Below are 26,225 nucleotides of genomic sequence, written 5' to 3' on the forward strand. Positions count from 1 at the left end.
CCTGGTCCACCTTTATGCCGATATCTCGAAAAGGCGGCCACCTATACAACTACCACCACTCCCTTTAAAACCCTCATTAATACCTTTAATTTGATTCCCATATCGTACAAACATATTTTGGAGTCACCCCTGGTCCACCTTAATGGCGATATCTCGAAAAGGCGTCGACCTATAGAACTAAACCCCACGCCCTTTTGAAATACTCATTAGCACCTTTCGTTTGATACCCATATTGTACAAACGCATTCTAGGGTCACCCCTGGTCCCCCTTTATGGCGATATCTCGAAAAGCATCCACCTATAGAACTAAGACCCCCGCCCTTTTAAAATACTCATTAATACCTTTCCTTTGATACCCATATTGTACAAACGCATTCTAGAGTCACCCTTGGTCCACCTTTATGCCGATATCTCGAAAAGGCGGCCACCTATACAACTACCACCACTCCCTTTAAAACTCTCATTAATACCTTTAATTTGATACCCATATCGTACAAACACATTCTAGAGTCACCCCTGGTCCACCTTTATGGCGATATCTCGAAAAGCATCCACCTATAGAACTAAGACCCCCGCCCTTTTAAAATACTCATTAACACCTTTCGTTTGATACCCATATTGTACAAACGCATTCTAGAGTCACCCCTGGTCCACCTTTATGCCGATATCTCGAAAAGGCGACCACCTATACAACTACCACCACTCCTTTTTAAAACCCTCATTAATACTGTAACGAATTTACTTGCAAATCCTCTTATTTGCAACCCTCTGCTAAGTTCGTATCGCTAAACTGTTGAATAAATAACTCCAATATGTAATAATGCAAAATGGCCTTTATTCAAGTACTTCACAATAACACTTATACTTTGCAACGAATATCTTGCTTATTAAACAAACTGATTTACAGCTCAAATGAAACTCTACTATTCAAAATAATACTGCTATAGCTCGCTAGATAGCGCTTAATCCAAATCTCAAATCAAACTGAATTACTTCTTACTCGCCTGCACTGCTTTTATAGTTTACGCTGCATACTTCTAGGCTCTTCGATTTCCAGAAGTTACTAGTTGTTTCGGCTACAAAATCGCCAGCCACAACTACGGGCACAAATTATTGCCCTCTCTTGTGACCACTGAGATAAGATATATGCATGTGTTTGTGCATTGCCGCTCCGCTGCTCGTATACGTACATATGTGTAGACGCAATTATTTATTCGTTTATGTAAACACATAAAGATTGAATTATTGATGTGAATGTTTGTACTTTACAGTCTCTCGCGCGCACATAGCCGTATAAGTAAATGCATATGTGTGTGACATCTCTCTGGGCTGCCTTATATATGTGTATACTTGATTTGATTATTAACGTAAATACTGCTTGGCATGGCCTTAGCATCGCCTTAGTGATGGGATAACTTAGGGGTGGTAATATCCGTGACACTGCCCTCCACCTAAGTCTGATCGTCCCGATCAGACAAATCTCTCGATCTAAACGTTGCCAGCCTTTCCAAATGGACCACTTTCATTTTGGTTCGTGGTTTACCGATGGTTTGTATGCGGTACACTACATCGTTGATCCGTTTTACAACTTTGTATGGGCCTTCCCAATTACACTGCAATTTCGGGGACAAACCTTTTTTACGTTGTGGGTTGTATAACAGCACCAAATCTCCTTCCTGAAAACCTTCTGAATTAATTGCTTTATCGTATCTGGCTTTCATCTTGTCACTCATAATCTTTGTTCGTTGCCTTATCAGATCATGTATTTCTCTTAGCTCTTCTTCCAAATCACTAGTGGATTTCCTGACATTTCTCTCCGCATTGGCATCTATCCCAAACTTCAAATCAGCTGGCAGTCTAAGGTCATTGCCAAAAATTACTTTTGCAGGGGTTTGGCCCGTTGTCTCATGCACTGCTGATCGGTAAGCCATCAAGAATAATGGTATGCGGGTATCCCATTCTTTATGGTACTTGTCTACTACTTTCCTTAAGTGCTCCTCCAATGTTCTATTGAATCGTTCTACCATACCATCGGATTGAGGATGCAATGCAGTTGTCCGTGTTTTTCGAATGCCCAATGACTTACACATTTCCTGGAACACAGCTGATTCGAAATTCCTGCCTTGGTCAGAATGTAACTCCATTGGTACACCATACCTTGCAACCCATTCGTTTTTAACCACTTCTGCTACTGTTTCTGCTTCTTGGTTTGGGATTGGGTATACCTCTGGCCATTTACTGAAATAATCCATAACCACCAGTACGTATTTGTTTCCGCGGTTACTAGTAGGAAATGGACCTGCGACATCCATGGCGATCCTTTCAAATGGCGCACCTGAGTTATATTGCTTCATCTGGCCATGACTTCGTGTTCTGGGCCCTTTCGCTCTGCTGCAAACCTCGCAGTTCGCAATCCACTCAGTGACCGACTGACGGCAACCAACCCAATAGAATCTCTGTTTAATCTTCTCGAGCGTCTTCGTGATTCCAAGATGACCTCCGCTTGGACCATTATGCAGCTCGCTGAGCACGTCAGGAATCCTCTTTCTGGGAACAACTATCAGTTTATTCTTGTATTTACCATCCTCACTCTCCCATACTCGATGAAGGCAACCGGATATCAATTCTAAACTGTTCCACTGTGCCCAATATGACTTCGCAATGGGACTCTCTGCTGACATCTCTTCTCTGTTTGGTCTTTCATTTCGTTCGAGCCCTTGCATAACACGTGACAGATCTGCATCTTCTAGCTGGCACTTTCTTAGCTGTTCCTTGTCCCATTCATCTGTACATGTTATATTCATTAGCCGGACATCTATAATGTCTTCTTTAGCCTCGGCTTTTGAACAGTGCTTGCATTCCAAACTACATGGTCTTCGTGACATTGCATCAGCATTTCCATGGGTACTACCTTTTCGATGCTCAATGGAAAAGTCGTAGCTTTGTAGTCGCTCGATCCACCGTGCCAATTGTCCTTCCGGATTACGGAACTGCAGAAGCCATTTCAACGCTGCGTGATCTGTCCTGACACGGAATCGCTGGCCGTAGAGGTATTTGTGAAAATGTTTAATGCAGTCTACCAATGCCAACAGCTCTCTCCGCGTAACACAGTAGTTCCTCTCTGGTTTTCCAATCGAACGGCTGTAATATGCAACTACCTTCTCCTGTCCATCGACCAGTTGTGATAAAACGCCTCCTATAGCATATCCACTTGCATCTGTATCTAGAATAAATGTTGCTTCTGGAATCGGATATGCTAACATTGGGCAGTGCACAAACGCTCCTTCAATGTTTGGAAAGCCACTTCTTGCTCCTTCTTCCATTCAAAAGCTTTGTTTTTTCTTGTAAGCTCATGGAGGCTATGGGCTACGCTGGAAAAATTTGGTACAAATCGGCGGTAATATGTGCACAGCCCAAGAAAACTTCTCAATTCATGTAGGTTCTGTGGTCTTGGCCAATCCTGTACAGCCTCTATTTTTTCGTTCGCAGTGCAGATGCCCTCTGTCGTTACCTTTTGACCTAAATAATTGACTTCCTTTTTAAACAGCGCACACTTTTTGGGACTTAACTTCAGACCAGCGCCAGCTATTCTCTGGAAAACTTCCTCTAAGTTCTTAAGATGTTCATCAAAGTTCTTGCCCAATACGATGATGTCGTCCAGGTACACCAAGCATGTTTTCCAATGTAGTCCTTTCAGTACCTGGTCCATGAGTCTCTCAAAAGTAGCTGGTGCATTACAAAGTCCAAAAGGCATCACTGTAAATTGCCAAAGACCATCACCGACACTGAAGGCTGTTTTCTCTTTATCTTCCTCCTTCACCTCCACTTGCCAGTAGCCGCTTTTCAAGTCCAGCGTGGAAAACCATTTCGTACCAGATAGCGAGTCCAGAGTGTCGTCAATTCTTGGCAATGGGTAGCTATCCTTTTTCGTTACGTCATTCAACTTCCGGTAGTCCACGCAAAACCTCATTTTTCCATCCTTCTTTTTTACAAGTACTACCGGTGAGCTCCATGGACTAGCTGATGGTTCGATGACGCCGCTGTCGCTCATTTCTTGAATGATTTGACTCACAACTTCCCGCTTCGCCAGTGGAACACTACGTGGAGCTTGACGGATCGGCCTCGCATCTCCAGTGTCAATTTGATGCTTCACAACGTTGGTGCGGCCTGGTTTAGAATCATCCTGGTCAAATATGTTCGCGTACTTTAGGAGCAGTTGTTTTGCCTTACTCTGATGTGCTTCCTCTAGCCCATGCGTCCATGCCGTGATATCATTTGAAAGATCAGTATTACTAGATGAAACGTGTTCCTGGAGCTGTTCACAGTTAATAACTACTTCGGCCTCTTGGCACCTTCCCAAAATAGCTCCTTTGGTCAAATTGAATGGTGACTTGAACTCATTGAGTACTCTTACCGGAATACGTCCATCTTGTTTTGTCATAGCCAGGGTTTTTCCTACAAGTATGTTCAGTGCTGATTTATTTGCTGCTTCGACAACCCACAATTTGTTTGTCCCACAATCTCCATCAACCTTTGCCCAGATGACTGCTTCTGATTTTGGTGGTATTTGCTGACTCTCTTCCACCAGCACTCGTTTACTGCTGTAGCCTCTCTCGTAGCCGAAATTAAGTGGCACATCCATGTTCTTATATCGCATCGTCTTGCTTTGCATGTCGATCTTGATGCCCTGGTCGATTAAGAAGTCCACTCCAATTATGATTTCATCAACAATCTCTGCCACTATAAGATTGTGTACTACCTTGACGTTCCCAATTGCGACTTCACATGATACTTCTCCTAGAACCGTGCTGTCTTCTCCAGTGGCTGTACGCAATCTTGATCCATGCAATGGTGTTATCTTCTTGTTGACTAAATCCGCTCGAATGATGGAATGAGATGCACCCGTATCTACAGTCAGTAAACGTTCCTTTCCATCCACATGTCCTCCGACAGTAAGATTGTTTGACCTTCTTCCAATTTGTGAGATAGAGATTATGGGGCATTCAATTGAGGGAGCCAGCTGTCGCCCCTTGCGGCTGACTCGCTTTAGTTTAACGATTGAGTGGACTTGGAGATTTGCTCATCTCCTTCAGCTCTGCGTTTACGGCCACCCACATTGTTGGAGCTATTGGGACCGGTGCTGCAATGTCGTGCAATATGACCTGGGTTGCCGCACTTGAAACATTTAATAATTCCGGCATTTTTCTGTTGTGATCCCTTCAGTGCTTCCAAAATTGTTTCTACCCATTCTGGCCTTTCTACTTCTACACGATGAGCCTTATATGCTGGTTTACTTAATAGGGAGGCAGTTTCCTGAGTCAATGCATGTGATACCGTTTCAGCAAATGTCAGTTTTGGGTTCGCGTATGTAGCTCGCTTCGTTTCCACGTCTCGTATGCCATTTATAAAACTCTGGATTTTTACCCTCTCGGTGTATTCCACGGGTGCGTCCGCATTTGCGAGATGAGCCAACCTTTCAACATCTGAAGCAAACTCCTGCAATGTCTCATTTGCTTTTTGGTAGCGGTTTTGCAACTCAATTTGGAATATCTGTTTCCTATGCTCGCTTCCGTAACGTCTCTCGACAGCGGCCATCAACGCTTCATAGTTGTTCCGCTCTCCTTCGGGAATCGTCTGTAGGATTTCGGCTGCTGGCCCTTTCAATGCCACGAACAGAGCTGCAACTTTATCTTCATCATTCCAGTTGTTCGCTGTCGACGTCTTCTCAAATTGGAGCTTAAATACCTGGAATGGAACAGAACCATCAAACGTTGGGGATTTTACCTTCAGAGTAGACGTTGAAGTGATTGGACGGTTCAATTGTAACTCCTGAATCCGATCTTTCAAAGCATCCATCTCGGCCTCCACTTTATTTTGTCGTTCACTAACAGCCTCCAGCTGCGATGAGAATTTTGTTTCCTGTGCCTCCAGCTTTGTTGAGATACGTTCTTCTTGTGCTTCGAGCTGTAATGTTATGCGTGCCTCTTGTTCTTTTAATTGTTCTGCAATTTGTGACGCCATGTGTGTTTTCTGTTCTTCCAATTGTGATGCCATATATGTCTTCTGTTCTTCCAGTTGAGTTTCCATCTTGGATGTTATCTGTGTCGACATTTCTGAAATGCGTGCCTCCTGTGCTTCAATTTTCGATGTTACTGTCGACGTTTGTGCAGATATTGCAGCCAATATCACGTTCAAGTCTGTGCTGGTAACCGTTTGCGATGTTTCGTTTTTCTCTTCAATTTTTGTTGTCTCCTCGCCATCAAGATGAAAGACATACTCTTCCACATCAATTCCTTCTGCTTCCATTGCCTCTCGTAGCCGTGCCTGAAGTTCAAGTTTAACGCCGCTTGTATTCAATCCACGGCTCTCCAACTCCTTCTTTAGTTGCTGGATCTTTAATTCACTGAACTTTGCCATGTCCTGGTTGTCCTCTGGAATTTATTCAACAATTCCTCTTCTGACACCAATTGTAACGAATTTACTTGCAAATCCTCTTATTTGCAACCCTCTGCTAAGTTCGTATCGCTAAACTGTTGAATAAATAACTCCAATATGTAATAATGCAAAATGGCCTTTATTCAAGTACTTCACAATAACACTTATACTTTGCAACGAATATCTTGCTTATTAACCAAACTGATTTACAGCTCAAATGAAACTCTACTATTCAAAATAATACTGCTATAGCTCGCTAGATAGCGCTTAATCCAAATCTCAAATCAAACTGAATTACTTCTTACTCGCCTGCACTGCTTTTATAGTTTACGCTGCATACTTCTAGGCTCTTCGATTTCCAGAAGTTACTAGTTGTTTCGGCTACAAAATCGCCAGCCACAACTACGTGCACAAATTATTGCCCTCTCTTGTGACCACTGAGATAAGATATATGCATGTGTTTGTGCATTGCCGCTCCGCTGCTCGTATACGTACATATGTGTAGACGCAATTATTTATTCGTTTATGTAAACACATAAAGATTGAATTATTGATGTGAATGTTTGTAGTTTACAGTCTCTCGCGCGCACATAGCCGTATAAGTAAATGCATATGTGTGTGACATCTCTCTGGGCTGCCTTATATATGTGTATACTTGATTTGATTATTAACGTAAATACTGCTTGGCATGGCCTTAGCATCGTCTTAGTGATGGGATAACTTAGGGGTGGTAATATCCGTGACAATACCTTTAATTTGATTCCCATATCGTACAAACATATTTTAGAGTCACCCCTGGTCCACCTTAATGGCGATATCTCGAAAAGGCGTCGACCTATAGAACTAAACCCCACGCCCTTTTGAAATACTCATTAACACCTTTCGTTTGATACCCATATTGTACAAACGCATTCTAGAGTCACCCCTGGTCCACCACTATGGCGATATCTCGAAAAGGCGTCCACCTATACAACTAAGGCCCACTCCCTTTTAAAATGTTCATTAACCCCTTTCATTTGATACCCATATCGTACAAACAAATTCTAGAGTCAATCCTGATCCACCTTTATGGCGATATCCCTAAATGGCGTCCACCTATAGAACTATGGCCCACTCCCTCATAAAATACTCTTTAATGCCTTTCATTTGATACACATGTCATACAAACACATTCCAGGATTACCCTCGGTTCATTTTCCTACATGGTTATTTTCCCTTATGTTGTCACCATAGCTCTCAACTGAGTATGTAATGTTCGGTTACACCCGAACTTAACCTTCCTTACTTGTTATTTATGCATTTGTATGCTTTTTCTCCTTTAATTTTTTCTTCAGATAACGCCTCATAAATTTGTTCCCATTTGTAGTCCTACTGTGAAATGTTAATTGTAACCTAAATAAGAAAGAGAGAAAAAAAATTTCCTAATCAAACACGAAGTTTTAGCTCATAGTTTAACGTCCCTGAGGCCGCTCAATTCATTCTAAGGTTTGTTGTATACTTATAAATAATAGTCGCCATTCATGCTGCCCGTATCAGTTGTTCTGATTACAGCCGCCGGCCAAAATTATTATCCTTGTAATATTCCACTCCTTTTCATGCTGTGTCTACAATTTGATTTAATTTTTTCATCTCTATTCCTTTTCTTTGGTACGAAAAAGTGTCCTTGCAAATATAATTATGTAAAATGCTGAATTGCTGTATCGTATCTCCTTTAATGTCCAATCATTACTTGAAATGTCCTGCTTTTGTTGCATGGCAGAGTCCAGTTAGTATGTAGGAGGAGGACTTTTAGAAAAAGTTAGTCCGTTCTAATTAAAAAATTTTTAAAAATGTAGATTTCGAGGACTTTTAGAAAAAATTAGTCCTTTTTAATTTTAAAAATACTTCCGAGACCGACTTGGCAGGATCTCTGGTCAGCGAGATCTAGTGAATTTTGCTTATGAGAAAATTTTCAGCTAATTGAAGATCAGGCTGGCAGGATCGCCATGTAATGAATTGGAACGAAAATGTTTTTTAAACGCCGATGTATAGCGTTAAAATGCGATTGATTTTATTTTGGAATTGTTTCCCTTTTGTACAATATTATCTATTCTACACATACGCATTTACACTAACACTAATAAATTACATTCTTAACATTTACATACTGAGTCAGCATATAAGTTTGACCTACTTTAAAAAATTTTAACTGTAGAAATATTTTGGCAGGCGCATTGATGCGGTCACGCTATTAACGAACTCGTCAATGCGCCAGTAGAAATGTAACCGTATACAGGTCTTGCTGTCGGCATTAGTAAGTGATGTTGAACTCCCGCTGCGTTGGGGTAAACGAAATGTATTTAGGTCGATATTGTAATGTGAATGCAATATGGGTGGTCTGCATAGAAAGTACATTGGAGTATGAGTATGCTGCATAATACTACAAACGTATTGACATAAGGAGGTACCATGCATAATACTACAACACCCTCCGGGCACCTGCCGCCATCTCCTTGTCCGGTAAGCTTTAATTACCCCATCATAAGGTAGTTGGGTTAGCTCGCAATTATTTATGTCTCTAACGACATATCTATCGTTTCCTAATATTTTATGGATTACATAAGGGTTCTTATATAGTTTTTTATTACTCCAGACTGTTGTATAAACATTTCTCACGACAACGTAGTCACCTATATGTTTGTCTTAGCCCCGAAGTGGCCATTGCCGGAGCGTATGTTATCATATTCCTGCCTAGCTTGGATGGAATTCGATCTATCTTTGTGTATCTTCTCTAAATCCCGTCCACTATCTGGGCATATTTTGTTCTGAAAGAATTCAGTGAATTCGTCTACGACGACTCCTCTCTGCTCAACACCGAACAAAAGGTGACTGGGTGTACCCCGGCAGGTGCTATGGGTTGAGTTTATAGCATACTCAACCTCAAGCAATCTTTTAACCCAGTCATCGTGGTTTATTTCGTTTGTTAATTTCCCTAACATAGATTTTAATATTCTGTTTACTCTTTCCACTTGCCCGTTGGTCTGCGGAGAGGCAACAGCGACCTTGACATCAGCTATATTCTGCCTCGTCAAGAAAGCAACCACCTCCATGGATGTAAAATAGGTCCCTCTGTCACTTATGATCCGTCTCGGTCGTCTGTAATAGCTGAAGTATTTCTCAAGGGCGGCTATAACTTCTCGAATACTGGTGCAGTTGGTTGGGTAAAGTTTGACGAATTTCGTAAAGGCGTCAACTACTACTAAGGTATGTTTTCGTTATGTAAGGTTTTCTCCCTAGGAGGTGTAGCATACATGATGCATTTTAGGCAGTTTCTGATGAATTTTTCTGTTTTCGTTCAGATGTTCGGAAACCAATAATATAGGTTTCCCAAGGCAGCCGGTTCTATGTACCGGAGCGACTCGGGATTTTTCCCGACCAAGGACTGTCATTTCAGTGTAACCCCAACCCCATTTAATAGGCATAGTATATTAAGGGTTTTCGCAACCGATAGATGACCAGCTTCTCATGCATCAGTTGTATAATGTTATTCCCCATCTCGTAAGGTACGTAAAGCGCTCTCTTGCCATTTGGGTTTTTTCTATATACATATATGTCCGTCCACTAAATCATAATCTTTCAAATCTTCAATTTCTAAGCGACTTCTTATTGATTCAATTACTTTGTCGCGCTCTTGGTCAATCTGTAGTTGGAACTCAACGTCGTCTGCATTTATGACATAGGCGATTCGTCGTCTGCTCAGGGCGTCGACATGGCTCGTGGAGGCTCCCCGTCTTTGTAATTATAATTTTCAAGCTCAAGAGCCCATCTAGCGATTTGAGGGTTTAGTTGTTTTTTCTCCAGAGTCATTGTCAGTGAATTGCAGTCGATAAATATTGTGAAGGGTATGCCCTCCAAGTGCTAAATCATCTTAGTGCGTATATTATAGATAAGGTTTCCAGCTCGAAGCTATGGTACTTTGATTCGGCGCTGGAAGTAGTCTTGGAAAAGTATGAAATAGGGTGGAACTTCTTGTCATCTTGACGTTGCAGCAAAACAGAGCCAAAACCTATGCTACTGGCGTCGTAATAAAGTTCCGTTTCCCGTTCCGGAGAATATATTGCCAGGACTGGGCTTTTTACTTACGTAGACTTAAGATCGTGAAAGGCATCGATGCATTTTTCGTCAACGTCAAAATTTGAATTTCTTCTAAGCAGGTTTTGCAATGGTTTGGCGATCTGATAGAAGGCTTTCAATAAATCTTTGTGTTCTTCGAATTTTTCGGTTGCAAGAAGAATGTCGTCCATGTAAATGATGATATTTTTATCGTCAATCATATCTCGGAAAATGCTATTTATGAAACGTTGGAATACTGCGGCGAGTTTTTCAGGCCGAAAGGCATTTTTAGATACTCGTATTGGCCATTTGGAGTCACGAATGCGGTGAGCTTGATTGACGCAGGAGCCATCTGCACCTGGTGGAATCTACTCCAATCTCCAAGTAATCGATGCAGTCGTCTATCAGGGGTAATGAGTAGTTAAACCTCACGTTTACTATATTTAATGCCCGATAGTCCACACACAATAGCCGAATCCTACGACGAGTCACTGGGTCTTATTATCCCATCGTGCCGCAATTCGTCTACGATAGATTGCACTTGGCTTCGCTCGGCGTAAGAGAGCCTACTGGGGCGCAATGAAAGGGAACATCACTAGTGAAATGTATCTTCATTTCATAGTTGAGTGGCTCGGATATTAATTTATTGCTAAGTTAAGCATCGTCAATGATTTGTTTTAACTCGTCCCGCTTACATTTGGGCAGCTTGGGGTCTATGTCAACGTCGTTAGCATCGTGAGAAATGTCGATGCTGAAAATATCGGGCACTTCAAAAGCAGTGGAGTCAGTTGGCTCCTGAAGTTTATAGGATTTTTTTTACTTTGGTGGAGTTCATCGACAGGATGTATCGGCATAACGGCAGGGTTTACGTCGGAACTAATTACTGATTGAGTCATCATAGACTTACTAGGCTCATAGCTATCTCTTATGTCTAATAACTTTTCCTTAGTGTATTTCCTTACGCTATTTTTTAATTCAATATAGAAAATATGCAGAAAGTCAAACCCCAAAATAACTGGTATGTTCATATTCTCATTTGGTATAATATTTAATTCGATTTCGTTTGATTTATTTAAAAACTGTATTTTACGTTTCACTTTTTTTTAATATAACTAAATTATTTCCTCCAATGCCTTTGTAATTTGATACGACTACATTGGAATGCTCTCCTACCAAATTTTTTTGGGCCAAGTGACGCCTTTTTGAAGCTAACGGGACTGCTGGTGTCAAATAAAGAAAGTACTTTATCACATACTAGCCTTTACCCGCGGCCCGTCCGCAAGGAGAAAATAAGATATATGGGCTATTCACGCTAGCGTGCTTATCAAGTTATCTGTTAAAAATGTGTTTGCGTCTAATACATTTTATAGTTGTAATTGAGTAAAAAAAGAACTAAATGAGCTGATAACCTGATAGGATCTCCACATTATTCCGAAATTATCTATAAAAAGCCACGAAATGACCCCGACGCTATCGCTGACGGATCCCTAAACTCATCCAGAAATGCCCAGGAAGGGTCTCCAAAAGTTACCGGAATAGACCAAAAAAACACCGAAATGATAACGACACGATTCTAGACTTATCCAGAGAACTACACAGAAATGATCCCTGAAGGGTACTAAAATGATCCCGAAATACTCACGAAAAAGTTCCGAAATGACCCTGAAATGACGGGCTCCCGGACGGATCTCAAAAACAATCCAGAAAATATCCAGGAAGGGTTCACATAGTCCAGAAAAAGTTCCGAAATGACCCCGAGGGGATCCACGACGTATCGCGAAAACCACAAACAGAAATGATTCCGGAAGGGTCCCAAAATGATCCCGAAATAGTCCGGAAATAACTCCGATGGGATCTAGAAATGATCCCGGAAGGGTCCAAAACTATCCCGAAAAAGTAACAAAAGAATCTCGAAATTACTCCTATGGCATCTCGGATGAATCCAGAAATGACCTCGGAAGGTTCCCCAAATGATCCCCAAATTGTACCAAAATGACCCTGATGGATCTGGCAAGCCATCAAGAATTGATGCCGGAAGGATCCCCAAATGATCCCGAAATAATACAGAAAAAGTCATGAAATGACCCCTAAAGGGTCTCCAAATGATTCCGAAATAGTCCCGAAAAAGTCCCGAAATTACCCTGATGGGTTCCCGCACAGATCCCGAAATCCATCCAGAAGTGATGCCGAAAGGGTCCCCAAATCATCCCGTAATAGTCCCAAAAAAGACCCGGACGGGATCCGGAACGGATACCATCTAGACATGATGCCGGAAGGTACCCCAACTGATCCCGAAATAGTCCCGAAATCACCCCGACGGGATCCCGGACGATCCCGACAGCTATCCAGAAATGATGCCGGAAATGTCCTCAAATAATCTCCTTATAGTCCCGAAATGACCCCAACGGGATCCCGGACGTATCTCGAAAACCATCCAGAAATGATGCCGAAAGGGTCCCCAAATGACCCTGTATTAGTCGAGAAAAAGTGCCCTAATGACCCCGACAGGATCCCGGACGGATCACGAAGACCAACCAGAAATGATGCGGTAGGTACCCTAAATGATTCCGAAATAGTCCCGAAATGACTCCGTCGTGATCCCAGACGGATCCCGAAAACTATCCAGAAATGGTGACGGAAAGGTCCCTAAATGATCCCCTAATAGTCCCGAAATGACGCTGACGGAATCCCGGACGGATCCCGAAAACCATCCAGAAATGATGCCGAAAGGGTCCCCAAATGATCCCGTATTAGTCGCGAAAAAGAGGCGAAATGACCCCGACGGGATCTCGCACGGATCCCCAAAACCATCCAGAAATGATACCGGAATGGATCCCAAATGATCCCGAAAAAGTCCCGAAATGACCCCGATGGGGTCCCGGACGGATCCCGACAGCTATCCAGAAATTATACCGGAAGGTACCCCAAATTATCCTCTAATAATCCTGAAATGACCCCGACGGGATCCCGGACGAATCCCGAAAGCCATCCAGAAATGATGCCGAAATGGACCGCAAATGATCCCGAAAAAGTCCCGAAATGACCCCGATGGCATCCTGAACGGATACCGAAAACCATCCAGAAATGATGCCGGAAAGGTCCACAAATGATCACCTAATAGTCTCGAAATGACGCCGACGGAATCCCGGACATATCTCGAAAACCATCCAGAATGATGCCAAAAGGGTCCCCAAAAGATCCCGTATTAGTCGCGAAAATGTCCCGAAATGACCCCGACAGGATCCCGGACGGATCACGAAGACCAACCAGAAATGATGCCGGTAGGTACCCTAAATGATTCCGAAATAGTCCCGAAATGACTCCGTCGTGATCCCAGACGGATCCCGAAAACTATCCAGAAATGGTGCCGGAAAGGTCCCCAAATGATCCCCTAATAGTCTCGAAACGACCCCGACGGGATCCCGGACGGATCCCGAAAACCATCCAGAAATGATGCCGGAAGGGTCCCCAAATGATCGCGAAATGATCCCGGAATAGTCCCGAAAAAGTCCCAAAATAACCCCGAAAACTATACAGAAATTATCCCGGAAGGGTCCCAAAATGATCCCGAAATAGTCCCGAAAAAGTCCCGAAATGACCCCGGCGGGATCCCGGACGGATCCCGAAAGCCATCCACAAATAATCCCGGAAGGTTCTCGATATGACCCTAACGGGAGTACAAATAAGGTGAAGCTAATTATAAAACCATGTTAATAAGGCAGCAGGTGCGTTGGAGCGAATAAAAAGTTACAAAGAAACATACAGGTAAAGCTAATAAAAGCGTGCTAATAAAAACAATTGAAGGAGGGCGGATGGCGGGAGGAGACGGAGATCACCACCGACCGTTTTTCCAAAATTGTTTAGATCTCCATCTATATGAGCCAGATACCAGAAATTACTGATTTAGGAGAAAATTTATATTGAGTTATAACAATTTATAGATTTTACATCAGAGGTGGGAGAAGGGGGGAGGGGGACGGAGGGTGTCACTGCTCATTATGTAAGCCCTCGACATATTTGACCCATTGAGTCTGTAATATTGGTGAAGGCCCGTATAGGTAAAGTTATAATGTGTAAAAATTATTAAAAAGTATTTGTTCGAAGGGGGTCGTGGGTCCCTACCCCCTTTCTATGTTCGAAAAAAATTTCGCTAGTAGACTATTGTCTGTGTCCCAAATTTCATCAAAATCCGTGTAGCCGTTCTGGCGTAATTCAGTCGCAAAGACGAAAAAATACAATAATTAAATTATAACTGTTCCTAGGGGGCGGGGACCTCCCCCCTTTTCAAAAAAATATAGCTAGTAGATCCTTCTAGACTATTGGCTATATTTGTGCAAAATTTCATCCAAATCGGTCCAGCCGTTCTTGCGTGATTGAGTCACAAAGACAAACGTCTGGACAAACATCCAAACATCCAAACATCCAAACATCTAAACATCCAAACTTTGCCATTTATAATATACTAGCCTTTACCCGCGGCCCCGTCCGCAAGGAGAAAATTAAATATAAGGGATATTCACGTTAGCCTGCTTATCAAGTTATCTGTTTAAAAAGATGTTTCTGTCCAATTCATTTTATTTTCGTAATTGAGTAAAAAGAGAACTAAATGAGCTGATAACCTGACAGGATCCCCAAATGATCCCGAAATTATCCAGAAAAATCCACGAAATGACCCCGACGCTATCGCGGACAAATCCCGAAAACCATTTAGAAATGCCACGGGAGGGTCTCCAAAAGTTCCCGGAATAGTCCCAAAAAACCCGAAATGACAACGACACGATTCTAGACTTATCCAGAGAACCACAAAGAAATGATGCCTGAAGGGTACCAAAATGATCCCGAAATAGTCCCGAAAAAGTTCCGAAATGACCCTGACGGGCTCCCGGACGGTTCTCAAAAACCATCCAGAAAATATCCAGGAAGGGACTATAGGGGATCCACGACGGATCGCGAAAACCATACAGAAATGATTCCGGAAGGGTCCCAAAATGATCCCGTATTAGTTCCGAAAAAGTCCTGAAATGACCCCGACGGGATCCCAGACGGATTCCGAAAACTATCCAGAAATGATGCCGGAAAGGTCCTCAAATAATCCCCTAATAGTCCCGAAATGACCCTGACGGGATCTCGAACGACTCCTAAATGACCCTGACGGGATCCCGGACAGATCTCGAAATCCATCCAGAAATGATCTTGGAAACCCAAAATAATCCCGAAACAATATCTGAAAAGTCCAGAAATTACCCCGACGGGATCCCTCACGGATCCCAAAAACTATCCAGAAATGATGCCGGAATGTCCTCAAATGATCCCCTAATAGTTCCGAAATGACCGAAAACCATCCAGAAATTATGCCGGAAGGGACCCCAAATGATCCCGAATACCATACAGAAATGATACCGGAAAATACCCCAAATGATCCCCAAATAGTCCCAAAAAAGTTCCGAAATGACTCGGAAGGGATCCCGGACGGATCCCGAAAACCATCCAGAAATTATGCCGAAAGGGTCCCCTAATGATCAGATACCAGTCGATAAAAAGTCCCGAAATAACCCCGACGGGATCCCGGACGGATCCTCAAAATCATATAGAAATGATGCCGGAAGGTACCCCAAATGATCCCGAAATAGTCCCGAAATGACCCTGGCAGGATCCCGTACGGATCCCGAAAACCATCCAGAAATGATGCCGAAAGGCTCCCCTAATTAGCCCGTATTAGTCCCGAAAAAGTCCCGAAATGACCCCGACGGGATTCCTGACGGATCCCGAAAAGCATCCAGAAATAATGCCGAAAGGGTCCGCAAATCATCCCGTATTAGTAAAGAAAAAGTCCTGAATTGACCCCGTCGGGATCCCGGATGGATCCCGAAAACTATCTAGAAATGATGCCGGAAGGTACCCCAAATGATCCCGAAATAGTCCCGAAATGACCCCGACGGGATCCCGGACGGATCCCGAAAACTATCTAGAAATGATGCCGGAAGGTATCCCGAATTATTCCCGAAATGACCCTGACGGGATCTCGGACGGATCCCTAAAACCATCTAGAAATGGTGCCGGAAGGTACCTCAAATGATCCCGAAATAGTACCGAAATGACCCCGACGGGATCCCGGACGGATCCCGAAAACCATATAGAAATGATGCCGGAAGGTACCCCAAAGTATCCCGAAATAGTTCCGTAATAAACCTGACGGGATCACGGACGGATCCCGAAAACCATCTAGAAATGATGCCGGAAGGTACCTCAAATGATCCCGAAATGACCCCGACGGGATCCCGGACGGATCCCGAAAACCATCCAGAAATGATGCCGAAAGCGTCCCCAAATGATCCCGTATTAGTCGAGAAAAAGTCCCGAAATGACCCCGACTGGTTCCCGGACGGATCCCGAAAAGCATCCAGATATGATGCCGAAAGGGTCCCCAAATGATCCCGTATAAGTCGAGAAAAAGTCCCGAAATGACCAAGACGGGATCCCGGACGGATCCCGAAAACCATCCAGAAATGATGCCGAAAGCGTCCCCAAATGATCCCGCATTAGTCGAGAAAAAGTCCCGAAATTACCCCGACGGGTTCCCGGACGGATCCCGAAAAGCATCCAGATATGATGCCGAAAGGGTCGCCAAATGATCCCGTATTAGTCGAGAAAAAGTCCCGAAATAACCCCGACGGGATCCCGAACGGATCCTCAAAATCATATAGAAGTGATGCCGGAAGGTACCCCAAATGATCCCAAAATAGTCCCGAAATGACCCTGATTGGATCCTGGACGGATCCCGAAAACCATCTAGCAATGATGCCGGAAGGTACCTCAAATGAACCCGTATTAGTCAAGAAAAAGTCCCAAAATTACCCTGAAGGGATCCCGAACGGATCCCGAAAACCATACAGAAATGATGCCGAAAAGGTCCCCAAATGATCCCGTATAAGTCGAGAAAAAGTCCCGAAATGACCAAGACGGGATCCCGGACGGATCCCTAAAACCATCTAGCAATGATGCCGGAAGCTACCCCAAATCATCCCGTATTAGTCGAGAAAAAGTCCAGAAATGACCCCGACGGGATCCCTGATGGATCCCGAAAACCATCTAGAAATGATGCCGGAAGGTACCTCAAAGGAACCCGTATTAGTCGAGAAAAAGTCCCAAAATGACCCTGAAGGGATCCCGAACGGATCCCGAAAACCACACAGAAATGATGCCGAAAAGGTCCCCAAATTATCCCGTATTAGTCGAGAAAAAGTCCCGAAATTACCCCGACGGGATCCCGGACGGATCCCGAAAACCATCGAGAAATGATGCCGAAAGGGTCCCCAAATGATCCCGTATTAGTCGAGAAAGGGCCCCGAAATGACCCTGACGGGATCCGGACGGAACCCGAAAACCATCCAGAAATGATGCCGAAAGGGTCCTCACATGATCCCGTATCAGTCGAGAAAAAGTCCAGAAATGACCCCGGCGGGACCCGGACGGATCCCGAAAACCATCCAGAAATGATGCCGAAAGGCTCCCCAAATGATCCCGTCTTAGTCGAGAAAAAGTTCCGAAATGACCCCGACGGGATCCCGGACGGATCCCGAAAACCGTCCAGAAATGATGCCGGAAGGGTCCCCAAATGATCGCGAAATAGTCCCGAAATTATCCCGGAATAGTCCCGAAAATGTCCCAAAATAATCCCGACGGAATCCCGGACGGATCCCGAAAACTATACACAAATGATCCCGGAAGGGTCCCAAAATAATCCCGGAATAGTCCCGAAAAAGTCCAGAAATGACCCCGGCGGGATCGCGGACGGATCCCGAAAACCATCCAGAAATGATCCCTGAAGGGTCTCGATATGACCCAAACGGGATTACAAATAGGGTGAAGATAATTATAAAACCATGTTAATAAGGCAACAGGCGCGTTGGAGCGAATGAAGAATTACAAAGAAACATACAGGTAAAGCTAATAAAAGCGTGCTAATAAAAACAATTGAAGGAGGGCGGATGGCGGGAGGAGGAGAGTACCACTGATCGTTTTTCCAAAATTGTTTAGATCTCGATCTGTATGAGCCAGATACCAAAAATTATTGATTTTAGGACAAAATTTACATTGAGTTATAACAATTTATAGATTTTGCACGAGAGGGGAAAGGGGGAGGGGGGGGGGTGTATCACTGCTCACTTTGTAAGCCCTCGACTTATTTCTCCCATTGAGTTTGTAATATTGGTGAAGGTCAGTATACGTAAAGTTATAATGTGTAAAAATTGTTAAAAAGTAATTATTCGAAGGGGTCGTGGGACCCCCTTCCCCCTTTCCATGTTCGAAAAAAATTTCGCCAGTAGCCTATTATCTCTGTCCCAAATTTCATCAAAATCCGTGAAGCCGTTCTGGCGTGATCCTTCTAGACTATTGGCTATATGCATGCCAAATTTCATATAAATCCGTCCAGCCGTTCTTGCGTGATTGAGTCACAAAGACAAACGTCTGGACAAACATCCAAACATCCAAACTTTGCCATTTATAATATATATTAGATATTAGATTAGATATATTAGAGTCAAATAAAGAAAGTACTTTATCACATATTGTTTCCCTAGCCAATTTAAATGTTATACTTACAAAATTAAATGCGCCAATTGCAACTTCCATTAGGTCTGCTTCGTCTGCAACAAAGGCCACATCATCCCGTAGTTTCAAAACTTTAGCCGGATTCCGGCAAGAACGATGGTCATGGCCCATGCGCCAACTGCGGAAGCATGCTCCATCTGGGCGTAGTGGATACGGGCAGTTGGGCTTCATGTGCCCATGTGGCTAGCAATTAAAGCACAGCGTCGAATGTACTTCCGGTGTCGTTGTTCTTTGCCCAGTGTTTGTTGTTGTTGATTGTTGTTTTAAGTTTGTTGTGATGAGCTGCTTGGGAGCAATTCCAGTGACGTTGGTCGCAGTAAATTTTTGTTGGTAGCGAATTACCAATGTCTTCAATTCGTCGAGAGTGCGTGCCATCATGAAGAGTTGAATGCTCTGAACCGAGTTCCCCATACCGTCGATGATGAAATCTATTAGCTTAGTTTCGGCAATATTGGCACGCTTTGCGTTCGGCGGTCAGCGCCTTCTTTAGGGCGTCGTAATTTAGTGCGGTTGTTGTTGATAGAGACTCGTGCCATCCCTGTTAGCGAACGGCGGAAAGCAAGAAGCTTGAAGCTATCTCCGTTGAATTTCGGGAGAGCGTGCTCGATATATCCAAAGTCTAGACGGCGCTTGTTCTTGATGGAGACCCGACCGCCGAGATCCTCGGTTCTCTTGATTAGTGTCAAGATTTCAAGCCTCTTCTAGGATCGGCAGTGGCAGTATTAGCACTTAATAAATTGGAGACATCGGCAGCATTAGTGTCTATTATATTGGCGGCCACGGCAGTAGTAGTGGCATCAATATCGACGGCATCGCCAGTTTCGTCAGAAGCAGAGGCTATTGTATTTGCTACAGCTCCCACTACGCTCTGCAATAGGTTGCGTAACTGTTGCGTTGTGGTTGATGGAAGTTCCACCCCGGCCTCTTGTGGTGTATTCGTCAATTTTTGTTTTGGGTTGGCCATTTTAGTTATCCAATAAATATAAATTTTTCCAAATGGGGTATGTGGTTGTCTCCACACCTGAGTTATAAAATTAACGATTTTATATGTATTTAAAGTCAATTACTAGAGAAATTTGTTCCTTGTTGAATAAAAGACGTGTTACGGTGTTCAATGTTCTAGCGGAAGTAAGTTCTTCCTCTTTTTCCTTTATTGCTCATCTCCATGTTTTGATATGTTAGCTGTGGTTATAAATACCTATTATCTATGAATATACTACAATATTCAGCTTTTTGTATGTAAGCAGAGTTACAGTATGTTTACAATACGTTTACAATTTGCATCTTTACAAATAATTAAATTATGAATTGACTTTAATTCCATTGAGGTTATTGGACGTCATATTTTCATGATAATATGCATCTAACCTATTCTCATATCCTAAAACAACTTCGTTTCTTTGATTATCTGTGTTTTTTATTTATTCAGATGCAAAGAAAATCTTGAAGATGGCAAGCAACTTAAACATCAAGGCAACGAACTCGAGTGCGATATTTGTGGTAAATGTTATAGGCAAAAACGTAATTTAAAGTATCATAAACGACTTCATAGCGGCGAAAAGCTTTATAAATGTGATATTTGTGCAATGCGGTAAGTTTTTTTATGTAACATTTACACTGGACCAAAAGCGTCAGCTTGGGTTCCAAATTCCAAATGCGACGCTTTTTATAAATGATTTGATCGTATTTCATCGCATCTGGCCTGAAAGTACGATCCACCTATGCGATCTATTTCTTTATCGTATTTAAAGCTAGTGCATTTTCTTGCGATGCATTGATGTCCTGGCATTCGAGTGGGAAAGGTTAAATAAAATGCGAATGACGCCAATGTGAACGCTTTCAAATGGGGACTAACACAAACATTCCTAAAAAAATCACTAAAATCTTCCACCCCAACACGAAATCTGCGCACATTTTTAGGCAATGTCACAAGCTCGCAAACACAAAGTCCACGAAATGTTATAAATATTATTATATTTAAAAATCTCGCGTCACTTTGATTGTTTTGCATCCCGTGTGTAGTTTGATCTAACTTGAAAGATAGGATAGGTTATATCTCATAAATGTATGTAAAATTAAATAAGCACGTGCACAAACATATCCATACCAACTGAAAAGAGGTGCACCACTGCGTATACATAATATTTTATCTATATATATATAAAAGAAAGTGGCGTTAGTTACACTATTTATAACTCAAGAACGGATGAACCGATTTGGTTGAAAATTGGTGGAGAGGTAGCTTAGAACCAGGAGACGGACATAGGATACTGTTTATCCCGTTCTGGCTAGGGTATTGAGATCAAAACGTGGACCTGCGTAATCCTGGGATGAGTTTGTACAATATGTGACTAAGCCAAAACGTGAACCCGGGTACCCCTAGAATGTGTTTATAGAATATGGATAACAAATCAAAGCTGTTGATGAGTGCTTTAGTAGAGGGTAATTTTCATACCCTGGGTGACTAGGGTCTCGAGATATAAGCCAAAACGTGGACCCGTGTATGCCTAGACAGTGTTTATATTGGGATATAAAATTTTCTAACAAAATTAGGGAGGCTCGAAATTCATTTCAGACCTATGGTCCCATGGACAATATTACTCAGAATGACCCATAGATTCAGAAACTGGATGTGCCTTTTCAACAATAAATTTGCACCACCCTAATACATATGTATGTATTATAAAGGGTACATAGTAAAAAAATTCGAATAACGTACCGTACACGTTCTATTTACATTTTGTTTTCGAGGCTTGTTTCTATTCGATTGCAATGCTTATGTTATGTTATATTGCAAGTTTTATTTACAGCAGACACAGTGGTTTGGGTCTTCAAACACCATGCAAAGACGGTCGGTGCAATGCCAGATCTAGGTTTTCAATTTTTGATTCAAAAATATCGGGAGAGATGTCAAAAGACGCGTCTTGACCTCAGTATTAATAAGCCGAAGACGGAAAATGTTGAGTCGTTCAAAAGATATTAACGAAAAACCGAAAAATTAAGCCGGGTCCCTCCGAAACGGGGGTGAGATTCATAGTATTTTTGTGCACAACACTATTTTCTTATTTGGCGGCCTTCCGTGCAAAACCCCTCTGTACACACATTTTTTTCCTGTGTACAACAATATTACAAAAACCACATGAAAATTGCCAACTTTAACTGCAAATATCTCATTTATTTTCCGCCATCAGATTATTGTTGTCGATGTCAGTACGCGTCTTCTGACTCCTTTCCCGAAACGAGTATTAACAGTCGACCCCTGCTCTAGTCTTTTACCTTTTACTAACAAAGGCGAGTCATATCGACCGATATCACTCCTTTCGCCAGTAGCGAAGACATTTACGGCATCTTTGCCTCGCCACGCACCAATATGGCTTCCATAAAATACACAGCACCACCACCGCACTAAATGCCGTAAACACCCAGATTAATTACAGACTAAATCAGGAAAAAACCCATCATAGGACGATGCTCGTGGCACTTGACATGTCAAAAGCTTTTGACACAGTCAACCACGGCACGCTACTCCAAGACATAGAAGGCTCACACCTTCCCCCTTGTCTAAAAATATGTATCGCAAATTATATGAATGGTCGGCAAGCGTCGGTTCAATTTAGGAACGAAATCTCAAAGCCTAGGAAAATTAAACAAGGGGTACCACAGGATGGTGTCCTTTCCCCGCTTCTGTTTAATTTCTACATATGAAACCAACAAGAAGGAGTTACAATCATTTCCTATGCTGACGATTGCACGCTTATGGCAACAGGACCTAGCCCCTCACTTGGTGAATTAGTTTCTAAAATAAACAGCTATCTCCCCGATATTTCTAGTTTCTTGACCTCGCGCAGCGACGAAATCCACGCCCTCTGCTTACGACGTGGAAGGAACAGATGTCGCAAATATTGGACTTCATGCCGATGGTGTCACACTACCGACTGTCAATCACCCAAAGATTTTAGGAGTAACGTTCGATAATACTCTGAGCTTCAAGACGCATGTCATCGAAATTTTATTTAAAGTACAAAGCCGCAACAAAATCCTCAAGTCGCTTGCCGGCAGCACCTGAGGAAAAGATAAAAAAAAACGTTGGAAAGTGAAAGTAGTGAGGTCACAGAGCTCAACATTCAAGTGCACAACGAAATGCTGAGCAGGCAGTTTTTGTTAAATTTCCACGAACCTAGCAAACAACTGCTTGATCTAGCCCCGCCTCCACGGGTGATACGGAACATCTCTATAAGCTTTATGACGAGAACCGGCACCTGCCAACACAACCGTTTGATCTAGACAAGCATAAGCAGGCCCTCGTCATTTGTCGCTACTTTCAGGTATTGGTATATTCGGGGTTTGACGCTGCAGCATAATTAGCGTATCCTCCGACTTCAGCACATGTGATATTCAAGCATGGGCCTTTGGAATAGTGCTCAGTGCCAGTATCAGTGCTGTATTCACCACCTTCATTCATCGTCTTTTCGGTGGAAGTCGGTGTGTCAGCGTTGGATCCCTTTAGTATCATCGAGTAAGCTGCATCACCCGTTAGCTTACTAGTCTGTTCGTCTTTACCTTTAATTGCCACTATTGCCCTCCTATTTATGCATTGCAGCTTTTGAGGAATGTGGTATTTCAGTACTTAGACTTCCCTCTTCGCTCTGCTTTGCAGATTTAGAGGTGTGGTTCTTGTTTACCCTTCCTCGTCTGTCTCTTAAAATCAGGGTGTAAAGTTGAGAACTGCTCACAGCAAAGCCTTTGTGAGTGAACTGTCTTCGACATTCTTTCACTGTATCATGGGGCCATGCGAAACGCTCGCTTTCGTCGACAGTTGGGTCGATCACTGCAGTCAAGCGCTGCATATATCTTAATGCTGCCCCGTGTTGTGAGAGGGTTCTCCTAAACTCCCTGTATCGCTTCCATCCCAACATTAGTTCTGCTTCCGAGTTGGCACATCGCTACTTTACCGAGCGCACTGACTATACAATGTCATGTTGTTGTAAATGACACTACCCGAAGGGTTTTGGAATTGTAATCGATGTTGATGGTCCTTACCGGATATAGACCCGGTACTTTCCGGTGACAAGTACCATTAAGATACAAGCCCGACCATCTCGGGAACGATTTAATATGACCGCATTGCACCTTGTAGGCGATCCCGCCTCCATCACCGAGTTCCATGAAGAACTTGGGGTCGCAAGGACCTCGCCTTCTATGAAACACGATTCGCCACGGGTAGGTTAGGTTAGGTTGCAAGGGCTGAGCTGGGCACTATGGTAACAGCTCACTACTTAGGCCACCAATGGGCCCATTGTAATACCCTATACGGTCTCAAAGAGGACCCCTACCCTCCCTAAAGCGGATCAAACCACTTCGTGGAAATTATATATTTTGCTAGAGCCTTTACTTCATAGCTAGAGACCTCAGCAAGGTCATGTAGAAAAGTTTTACCAAGGATGGCCAACCTACGCCTACTAAGCGCTGGACAATGACAGATAAGGCGCTGGACACACTCCTCCTCTTCCGTACATCCAGGTACCCATATAAGGCAGATACTGAAGTGCTGAGCCATCTCGTTAAGAGATCTGCGGCATTCAGTGACCGACTTTGCGTTGTCGACGAATGAGTCCAGGGCCTTTAATGCGGCCTGGCTGTCTGAGAAAATAAACACCCGTTTACCATCCTTAGGCATAGACCCGAGATGGTTCACAGCCCTGTGTATTGCCAGCATTTCCGCTTGGTAAACAATACAGTGATCTGGTAGGCGAAAAGAGACCTCTAGACCCAGATCCGGTGAAAAGAGGCCAGCTCCCACCTTCCCGTCAAGCTTAGAACCATCCGTGAATATGTTGATGACTCCCGGTACCGTATGTTGTCTGGTATTCCAGTCTTGTCGCGATGGTATATATATACTATAGTTTTTAACGAAGACGTTCTTTGGCGTGTAGTGGTCAGTGCGCACCAGTATTGGGACTGGGGCGTTCGTGCCCAGGATTGTTGCGTGTCCACTAGATCCATTTGACCAGAGACCTGTTTCCCTTATGCGTAGAGCGGCGATGACCGCTATTTCCTTCGTCACCAGATCAAGAGATGGAAGATATAGCATTGTGTTGAGTGGTTCTGACGGAGTGGAGCCGAGAGCCCCGGTGATGCAGAGCTCCGAACTTCGTTGCACCTTTTGAAGCATTTTAAGATAGGTAGTTTTAGCTAGTGCAGGCCACCATACCAAAGCACCATAAAGAAGAATCGGGCGCACAATGGCTGTCTAAATCCAGTAGGCCACCTTAGGGGAGAATCCCCAGGAGGTGCCAATTGCCCTCTTGCAGGTGAACAGCGCTGCTGCTGCCTTCTTGGATCGCTCCACTATATGGCCACTCCATAATAGCTTCCTATCCAGAATGACTCCCAAATACTTGACTTGATCTCTAAACGCTAAAAACGTACCCCCAATTTTTGGTGGTGTTAGATTTGGTACTTGTACCTCCTCGTGAAGAGGACAAGCTGGGTTTTATCCGGGTTGACTTCCAAACCTGTGGCTGTGGCCCAGTGCGAAATTTTGGATAGTGCCCCATCCATTAGGTTGCAAAGAGTTTGCGGAAATTTCCCCCGCATGGTGACGCAGATGTCATATGCATACGCGATCACTTGGTGACCTTCTGATTCCATGAGGCGTAGTAGTTGGTTGACGGTAACCATCCAAAGTAGTGGAGAGAGAACGCCTCCCTGCGGAGTGCCTCTGCCGACGGGTCTGCGGATCACGCATCCACCTAGCTCAGTTTTAATCTGCCTACGCGTAAGCAGATTGTATATAAACTCCACCAGGCACGCGTCGACCCCCAGATCGGTCAGCGCCGAGGTGATGGCCTCCGGGAGAACGTTGTTGAAGGCACCCGCTATATATAGAAATGCCACCAATGTGTATTCCTTGAGGTCTAGTGACCTTTCGATAACGGATACTAGTGAGTGCAAGGCCGTGTCAGTTTTCCTGCCCTTAGTATAGGCATGTTGAGCTTGCGAAAGAAGCGACGGCTCAATCCTCCTCCTGATGTAGTCCTCTAGGATTCTTTCGAGTGCTTTAAGCAGAAAAGAAGATAAGCTTA

The 26,225-nt window shown here is 43.5% G+C and overlaps 1 protein-coding gene across 4 annotated transcripts in view; it reads left to right on the forward strand.

Annotated features, from left to right (window-relative positions):
- The window catches only part of LOC137244027 (zinc finger protein 737-like), a 193,991-nt gene that overhangs the window by 71,756 nt on the left and 96,010 nt on the right, over nt 1-26,225 (forward strand). For all 4 annotated transcript variants that reach the window (XM_067772455.1, XM_067772456.1, XM_067772458.1 and 1 more), the window contains exon 2: nt 20,570-20,731. In XM_067772455.1, coding sequence (XP_067628556.1) covers nt 20,570-20,731 — 162 coding nt within the window. The remainder of the gene's footprint in view (nt 1-20,569; nt 20,732-26,225) is intronic.

The sequence above is a fragment of the Eurosta solidaginis genome, chromosome 3, assembly GCF_040869045.1.
Source record: "Eurosta solidaginis isolate ZX-2024a chromosome 3, ASM4086904v1, whole genome shotgun sequence".
Classification (NCBI taxonomy): domain Eukaryota; kingdom Metazoa; phylum Arthropoda; class Insecta; order Diptera; family Tephritidae; genus Eurosta; species Eurosta solidaginis.